Below are 9,196 nucleotides of genomic sequence, written 5' to 3'. Positions count from 1 at the left end.
CTAGGTACCAGAAGCCACATCAGAATAAATACAATCAGGTTTTTCTCTCTTTCTTGTCACCCTTTTCGTTTTGTTCTTTTTGAAATGTAAAGCCGCGTAATTCAGCTCCACTGCATCACGACCCTGTGAGAACGAACAGACAAACAGAGATCTCAGTCATCACAGTGACACCGAGAAATCGAGGAGTTTGTTCCTGAGAGAATGGAGATATTATTTAAGATTATTTACCTGATTGGGTGTTTCCTCGGCCACACAATCTTGTTGAGATCTCACTGTCAAAAGAAATAAATATATACAGTACCATGCAAAAGTCTGAGGCATCCAATTGTTTTTTTTTCATGCAAACTCTGTTATAGATTTCTATTTTATAATTTCTACACTCATTATCTAGTCAAAACATTACAAAAACATTTTAGACTTCCAAACATTCATTTTTTTCCAGCACAAAATTAAATAATACAGAAAAAAATGTTTGTATCTGAGCAGCATATTCCATAAGAGAGCACTTTCTTTTCAGATTAAAAAAAAAAAAGAGAACATAATGAAGGCAACTGGGTTTTGGTGCAAAACTAAGAAGCGAGTCTGACAGTCAAAGTGTCCAGAAGAACTGTGGCTGGTTCTGTAAGATGCTCAGTAAAACCTACAGCTCATTTCCACATAAAACTGCACTCACTGGACCTGAGATGACTATTTTTTTTAAAGCAAAGGAAATTTCAGATCACACCAAATATTGACTTTGTTTCATTTATTATGGCTTACTGATTACTGTTTATAGTAATTTTTTTTAATGCTGAAACATTTAATTTCATTATTTTGAAGCCATTTTTGCTCTACAGCATTTCTTTACATCGTGTGCTAAGACTTTTGCCCAGTACTGTGCAAAAAAGGCCACTTCCCTTTTTTTGTGTTTGGTCATATTTTAGTTACTATTTTACCAGTATCGTAATAAGATAGTCACAAAGTCTTAAATGTTTATGTGGACCTTTATACAGTTAGGTCCATATATATTTGGACACTGCCACAAATTTTGTTTTTTTACCTGCTTACTGAAACATATTCAAGTTATAGTTATATAATGGACATGGATATAAAGTCCAGACTTTCAGCTTTTATTTGAGGGTATCCACATTAAAATTGGATGAAGGGTTTAGGAGTTTCAGCTCCTTAACATGTGCCACCCTGTTTTTAAAGGGACCAAAAGTAATTGGACAATTGACTCAAAGGCTATTTCATGGGCAGGTGTGGGCAAATCCTTCGTTGTGTCATTCTCAATTAAGCAGATAAAAGGCCTGGAGTTGATTTGAGGTGTGGTGCTTGCATTTGGAAGAGTTTGCTGTGAAGGAAACATGTGGTCAAAGGAGCTCTCCATGCAGGTGAAACAAGCCATCCTTAAGCTGCCAAAACAGAAAAAAACCATCCGAGAAATTGCTACAATATTAGGAGTGGCAAACTCTACAGTTTGGTACATCCTGAGAAAGAAAGAAAGCACTGGTGAACTCATCAATGCAAAAAGACCTGGACGCCCACTGAAGACAACAGTGGTGGATGATCGCAGAATAATTTCCATGGAGAAGAGAAACCCCTTCACAACAGCCAACCAAGTGAACAACACTCTCCAGGAGGTAGGCGTATCAATATCCAAATCTACCATATAGAGAAGACTGCATGAAAGTAAATACAGAGGGTTCACTGCACAGTGCAAGCCACTCATAAGCCTCAAGAATAAAAAGACTGGATTGGACTTTGCTAATAAAGCATCTAAAAAAGCCAGTACAGTTCTGGAAGAACATTCTTTGGACAGGTGAAACCATGATCAACCTCTACCAGAATGATGGCAAGAAAAAAGTATGGCAAAGGCATGGTACAGCTCATGATCCAAAGCATACCACATCATCTGTAAAACATGGCGGAGGCAGTGTGATGGCTTGGGCATGCATGGCTGCCAGTGGCACTGGGTCACTAGTGCTTATTGATGATGTGACACAGGACAGAAGCAGCCGGATGAATTCTGAGGTATTCAGAGACATACTGTGTGCTCAAATCCAGCCAAACTGATTGGTTGGCGTTTCATAATACAGATGGACAACGACCCAAAACATAAAGCCAAAGCAACCCAGGAGTTTATAAAAGCAAAGAAGTGGAATATTCTTGAATGGCCAAGTCAGTCACCTGATCGCAACCCAATTGAGCATGCATTTCACTTGTTAAAGACTAAACTTCAGACAGAAAGGCCCACAAACAAACAGCAACTGAAAACCGCTGCAGTAAAGGCCTGGCAGAGCATTAAAAAGGAGGAAACACAGCATCTGGTGATGTCCATGAATTCAAGACTTCAGGCAGTCATTGCCAACAAAGGGTTTTCAACCAAGTATTAGAAATGAACATTTTATTTACAATTATTTAATTTGTCCAATTACTTTTGAGCCCCTGAAATGAAGGGATTGTGTTTAAAAAATGCTTTAGTTCCTCACATTTTTATGCAATCATTTTGTTCAACCCACTGAATTAAAGCTGAAAGTCTGAACTTCAACTGCATCTGAATTGTTTTGTTCAAAATTCATTGTGGTAATGTACAGAACCAAAATTAGAAAAATATTGTCTCTGTCCAAATATTTATGGACCTAACTGTATAATAATAATAATAATAATAATAATAATAATAATAATAAGTTACATTGATATAGTGCCTTTCTTAAACTCAGGAATGCTTTACATAGGTCAAAGAAAACAACACACACACAAAGTTGCTAAAGAGTGGTGTGTTTATGCAGTGATGGATGAGAAGTGTTCATGAAACCGAAAGGTTTTGAGATGAGATTTGAAGAAAGGAAGATAAGAGCAGTCATGATGGGGTTGTGGGAGGGTCTTCCAAAGCTTGGGGGCCATGGCGCTGAAGGACCTGCCATGCAGGGAAGAGAGTCTAGTGTGAGGAACAGCAAGGAGGTTATAGCTAGAGGATCTGAGAGAGTGTGATGGAGTGTAAGGGGTCAGAAGATCACAGATGTAAGAAGGAGCAAGGTTATAGAGGGCTTTGAAGATGAGTAGTCAGATTTTATACTTAATTCGGGACAGAACAGGTAGCTGGAGAAGGTGAGAAAGAATCAGGGTGATACAGTATGAGCAGATGGTTTAGTATGGGTGATGAGCCTCGCTGCAGAGTTCTGAATGTATTGTAGTCTCTGAAAGGATTTAGTAGGGAGGCTAATGAGAAGGGAGTTGCAATCATCTAAGCGGGACATAATGAAGGAGTGGACCAAAGTTTGAACATCGCTAGAAGAAAGGAAGGGGCGAAAGCGGGCAATGTTCTGGAGGTGGAAAAAAAGCAGCCTTGGTGAGGGATTTAATATGGGGATCAAAGTTGAGTGAGGGGTCAAGCAGTATATAATATATAATACAAGCCCGATTCCCAAAAAATTGGGACAAATTACAAATCGTACATAAAAATGGAATGCAATAATTTACAAATCTCAAAAACTGATATTGTATTCACAATAGAACATAGACAACATATCAAATGTTGAAAGTGAGACATTTTGAAATTTCCTGCCAAATATTGGCTCATTTGAAATTTCATGACAGCAACACATCTCAAAAAAGTTGGGACAGGGGCAATAAGAGGCTGGAAAAGTTAAAGGTACAAAAAAGGAACAGTTGGAGGACCAAATTGCAACTCATTAGGTCAATTGGCAATAGGTCATTAACATGACTGGGTATAAAAAGAGCATCTTGGAGTGGCAGCGGCTCTCAGAAGTAAAGATGGGAAGAGGATCACCAATCCCCCTAATTCTGTGCCGACAAATAGTGGAGCAATATCTGAAAGGAGTTCGTAAAATTGCAAAGAGTTTGAACATATCATCATCTACAGTGCATAATATCATCAAAAGATTCAGAGAATCTGGAAGAATCTCTGTGCGTAAGGGTCAAGGCCGGAAAACCATACTGGGTGCCCGTGATCTTCGGGCCCTTAGACGGCACTGCATCACATACAGGCATGCTTCTGTATTGGAAATCAGAAAATGGGCTCAGGAATATTTCCAGAGAACATTATCTGTGAACACAATTCATCGTGCCATCCGCCGTTGCCAGCTAAAACTCTATAGTTCAAAGAAGAAGCCGTATCTAAACATGATCCAGAAGCGCAGACATCTTCTCTGGGCCAAGGCTCATTTAAAATGGACTGTGGCAAAGTGGAAAACTGTTCTGTGGTCGGACGAATCAAAATGTGAAGTTCTTTATGGAAATCAGGGACGCCGTGTCATTCGGACTAAAGAGGAGAAGGATGACCCAAGTTGTTATCAGCGCTCAGTTCAGAAGCCTGCATCTCTGATGGTATGGGGTTGCATTAGTGCGTGTGGCATGGGCAGCTTACACATCTGGAAAGACACCATCAATGCTGAAAGGTATATCCAGGTTCTAGAGCAACATAAGCTCCCATCCAGACGACGGTTCTTTCAGGGAAGCCCTTGCATTTTCCAACATGACAATGCCAAACCACATACTGCATCAATTACAGCATCATGGCTGCGTAGAAGAAGGGTCCGGGTACTGAACTGGCCAGCCTGCAGTCCAGATCTTTCACCCACAGAAAACATTTGGCGCATCATAAAACGGAAGATACGACAAAAAAGACCTAAGACAGTTGAGCAACTAGAATCCTACATTAGACAAGAATGGGTCAACATTCCTATCCCTAAACTTGAGCAACTTGTCTCCTCAGTCCCCAGATGTTTACAGACTGTTGTAAAGAGAAAAGGGGATCAGGCCCGCCGACAGGGGGCAACAAACGAGTATGTTGTCCCGGGCCCAGGAATGGGGAGGGCCTAGAACTGGGCTCTCATGAAGTTGCGATTATTTTATTTCATTTCAAAATGTGTTGATTTGGGGGAGAAATGTGCTATATTTGCATTCAATAAATGATTTCTAGATCTTTTGCCTTTATTGTCTTTGAAAAAGGCGTCAAGAACCCCCTACCACCCCTAATGCAAAAATGGTTTGGTCTGACTCTTTGATTAAGGGGAAAAAAACAACATCGTTCGATCATAGCGCTTCAACAATCAGCGTGCGTGCCATTTGCCAACATGCACAAGTCAGGATAGGGTGACCATTCGTCCGGATTTCATCCGGACAGTCCGGTTTTAGAGCCGTCTGTCCGGACGTCTGTCACGCGTCCTCACTTTTTACATTTTGTCCTCATTTCGGACCCTCAGCCGCCACCGTTGCATCAATCGTCACAAATCCCCACCCATTATTTACACTTGCTATTCTGCGATGACATACAGGCAAAGATAGCCTACAGGGATTTCTCGTATACAAACATTCACGCTGCGCGCGCAGCTGATGGAGCCTCTGCAGCCTCTGATTGTCTGGAAGCTGCTGTCACTCAAAAGCTGCGCTCACGCGATTGGCTGATTTTTGCTCCTCCGAGCTGCGCGCGCAGTGCGAATGTTTGTACGGAAAAACCTATGAATGTTGGCACGCATGTTGTTGAACAATACTCATGCCGAAACGAAAGACATCCTTTAAAAATGCTTGGTGCTTAGAGCATCGTTTTCTCACCAAGAGCCAAAAAGGAGAACACTTCGCCTTCTGCAAGCTCTGTCGCATTGACATTGATGTGGGGAGCAGAGGTAAAGGTGCGATAGACAGACACGCAGACACAGACCGCCACAGAGAGAATGCCAGCAGTGCTGGACAGTCATCTTTAGCATCATTTTTTGCCCCAGCTCTACCAACCCCAATCGATGACAAAACCACTGCTGTTGAGCTGACTAAATTGTTCCACACCATTAAACACCATCACTCGTACAGGAGTTTAGACTGCTCTGCAAAAGTTGACAGGTAAGGTTATAGGCCAAATGTAAATGACATGGTTGACTGTCATTTTTCATGTTTTTCTTTTTGATATTTTTTGGATGAGCATAAATGAACACAACAATGTTTTGTTTTTAGTTTAGTTCCTGTGGATAAGCCAAGGCCAGTATAGTAGGCTAAATGACAGTAGGCCTACATGTTTCTTGACTCATTTATCGATTTTTCTTTTTTTTTTTCTTTTTGATGGTCATTTTCAAGTGAATAAATATGTTGGCCTATGGCATGGCAAAGACTGTTTTTTCATTGTCTATAGATGGACACAACTCTTTACAGTGACTTTACAGTGATGTTTTGTTTCTTGTTGACATGGTCTTGACCATCATTTTCCACATTTCTCTTTTTGATAGGTGTTCCAAGTTAATAAATATATATTGACTTCATACCTTTTTTTTTATAAGTTTTTCTTACACCCCCCCCGGTAACGCGACGGTGTCCTAACTTTAGGGCCTTTGTCCTCACTTTCAGAGCATTTTGTCCCGGGCCCAGCCAAAGCTGTCAGCGGCCCTGAAGGGGATGTCTCACAGTGGTAAACGTGGCCTTGTCCCAACTTTTTTGAGATGTGTTGTTGTCATGAAATTTAAAATCACCTAATTTTTCTCTTTAAATGATGCATTTTCTCAGTTTAAACATTTGATATGTCATCTATGTTCTATTCTGAATAAAATATGGAATTTTGAAACTTCCACATCATTGCATTCCGTTTTTATTTACAATTTGTACTTTGTTCCAACTTTTTTGGAATCGGGGTTGTATAAAACAGAAAATTTCCAATGAAAATGTTTAAGGTAATTCAAAAATTCCAACAGTTTTTATCCAAATCACTTTGACTTAGACTCTTCTATTGTTTCTTATGGCAGACTACATTATATTATAATACACTTATGTGCTCACCTCTGATTTGTTTGCAGCTCCTCATTTTACAGATTATAAAAGCTTGAGCAAAGATCACAACCACACACACTGCCACCACCACTGCGAAGTAGATCACTTCAGGACCAAAAGAACCACCGATCATATTAACAATTTCATAAATGGCTTAAATAAATAGAAAAATTGCAGAATTTTTCACACATTTTCTACCAACCAAATTTTGGAGAGTTCTCCAACTGTACTCGTGTCCCGTTCCCAAAAATGATCTTCCCACACACGGCCACAGCGCAGTAGTAAGTTCCAGTATCATTGAGGCTGAGGATGTTCTTGGAGAAGTCGTACACACAGGTGTGTGTAGAAGAGCCGCTCTCACACTGACGGCTGCTGTTGTGATGAGTGTAAATGATTTGAGGATGGGATTGTGGTGAAGCAGCTCTGAACCAGAGCACTTGGTGTTCTGCTGCTCTGCTCTCAGAGCGAACTGAGCACTGCAGAGTCACTGACGCTCCTGCAGGAACCGAGTCCAACACGCCGCTCTGGATCACTGACACTCTTACATCTCCATCACCTGTTCAGTGTGATAGAGACGGGGTGAGATCTGAGTTTGGTTCATTTTGGACTTATATGAGATGCAACACGCAGTCCAGAAGTGTTGATTAATTTCCTAAAACAGCAGCTCTGAAGATCTCATCATCTCATCTCATTATCTCTAGCCGCTTTATCCTTCTACAGGGTCGCAGGCAAGCTGGAGCCTATCCCAGCTGACTACAGGCGAAAGGCGGGGTACACCCTGGACAAGTCGCCAGGTCATCACAGGGCTGACACATAGACACAGACAACCATTCACACTCACATTCACACCTACGCTCAATTTAGAGTCACCAGTTAACCTAACCTGCATGTCTTTGGACTGTGGGGGAAACCGGAGCACCCGGAGGAAACCCACGCGGACACGGGGAGAACATGCAAACTCCACACAGAAAGGCCCTCGCCGGCCCCGGGGCTCGAACCCAGGACCTTCTTGCTGTGAGGCGACAGCGCTAACCACTACACCACCGTGCCGCCCAGCTCTGAAGATATTTCCAAATTTAGTGAAATCACATATAGAATATAATATATAAATGTGCTCATTTTAATCTGAGCAAACTCCAAATCACAATCTCCTGCCAATAGAGCGATCGCTTCAGTCATACAAATAGAGAAAACCTCAACACACATTCTCACCTCGTACAAAATAAAATTCTTACCTTTCACTGATAAAAAGGTTCCTTTCCCAAAACTTGTTGAAAGTCCACAGAAATAAAAAAGTCCACAGTAATACAAGGCTTCATCTGATGGTTCCACATTAACAATTTTCAAATGGAAGCCCGTTTTTTCTTTCTCGATGCTGAATTTTGGTGGCTTGAACTCATCTTTATATTTGGGTTCATGTTGAACAGCCACCATTACCTGAGGCTCCTGTCCGACTTTTTGCTTTAACCAGATGATGGTTCCACTGTTTTCCTTCAGCAGTTTAAAGCAGTGCAGAGTCACGTTCTCACCAACACCAGCAGCGATCACTGGGTTCGGCTGACTGAGATAATTTATCTGTGCAGAATCTAATATAAATGGTTAAAGAATGAAAAATGAACAAAAAAGTAATAAAACAAATGTATTTTCTTCCAGTAATTCACAGAGATTGGTGTAATATTGTGAGTAACATGAGATAACATGAGCATTAAATCTTACTGACATTATGAAGCTCAATGCAATGTGCTGAATAAACTGAATTTCCAGTGTAACCAGCGACTGGAGGTCAGAGAGGAGATGTGTAAAGTGTGTTTGTGTTTGTGTTGCACAGAAATGTGTATTGTTTCTATGTTTTATCATCAAATTTCAAGGAGAAAAATCTTTCATAGGAACAATTTAAGATTTAAAAAATTCTGATTTCCCTTAAAACAGCTCTTCATCCAGACACAACCCTGTAATATTAAGATCACAGACTGTTTTTGTGTCAGTAATCCTTATTACAGCGGCACACTGATGAGCAGAAACATAATGAACCATCCACACTTACCAGTTTGATTAAAAAGCATCACTGTGATCCACATCAGTGTGATCATCTTCAGTGTGAGCTCTGTGTACAGCATGTCTCCTCTCGCTGCACTGATCGACGGTCAAACTGAGCACTGCTCACTTTGGGCAAAGGCTGATGGTGTGACATCACATCACATCTCTGACATCACAGACTTCCAGGGTATTTTTTTTTTTTGAGACACAAATCTAGACTAGAAAGCAGAGCAGTAGATAGTAGACTGTGGCCCCTCCTCAAGGTATTTGAACACACGCTTCACAACTCTTTCAACATCCTCTTCAAGGATGAGGAAATGAGGCCTACAATCCTCTTTTTATTTCTGTTTTCATGTCAGGATATTGAGCAAATCAATTCCTGTTTGATTGAACTTTTCTCTCTCTT

At 40.9% G+C, this 9,196-nt stretch overlaps 1 protein-coding gene across 1 annotated transcript; it reads right to left on the bottom strand.

Annotated features, from left to right (window-relative positions):
* On the bottom strand, positions 1-8,870 carry LOC132890363 (uncharacterized). The gene is made up of 6 exons (XM_060927171.1): positions 8,798-8,870; positions 7,989-8,339; positions 6,956-7,309; positions 6,763-6,858; positions 229-272; positions 1-123 (listed from the first exon to the last, which is right to left on the bottom strand). Exons 1-6 carry the CDS (start codon positions 8,868-8,870, stop codon positions 1-3), a joined length of 1,041 nt encoding a protein of 346 aa, XP_060783154.1.
* Positions 8,871-9,196: the final 326 nt, after the last annotated feature.

The sequence above is a fragment of the Neoarius graeffei genome, chromosome 8, assembly GCF_027579695.1.
Source record: "Neoarius graeffei isolate fNeoGra1 chromosome 8, fNeoGra1.pri, whole genome shotgun sequence".
In the NCBI taxonomy this organism is placed as follows: domain Eukaryota; kingdom Metazoa; phylum Chordata; class Actinopteri; order Siluriformes; family Ariidae; genus Neoarius; species Neoarius graeffei.
The sequence above is the reverse complement of the archived record's forward strand: the minus strand, read 5'-3'. Positions and strand labels throughout refer to the sequence as shown.

Coding starts and splice junctions, on each gene's coding strand:
- LOC132890363 (XM_060927171.1), bottom strand. CDS start 8,870: ATGCTGTACACAGAGCTCACACTGAAGATGATCACACTGATGTGGATC. Junction 7,310..7,988: donor AACCTTTTTATCAGTGAAAG/GTAAGAATTTTA, acceptor CACACTGAACAG/GTGATGGAGATGTAAGAGTG. Junction 6,859..6,955: donor GGAGAACTCTCCAAAATTTG/GTTGGTAGAAAA, acceptor TTGGTCCTGAAG/TGATCTACTTCGCAGTGGTG.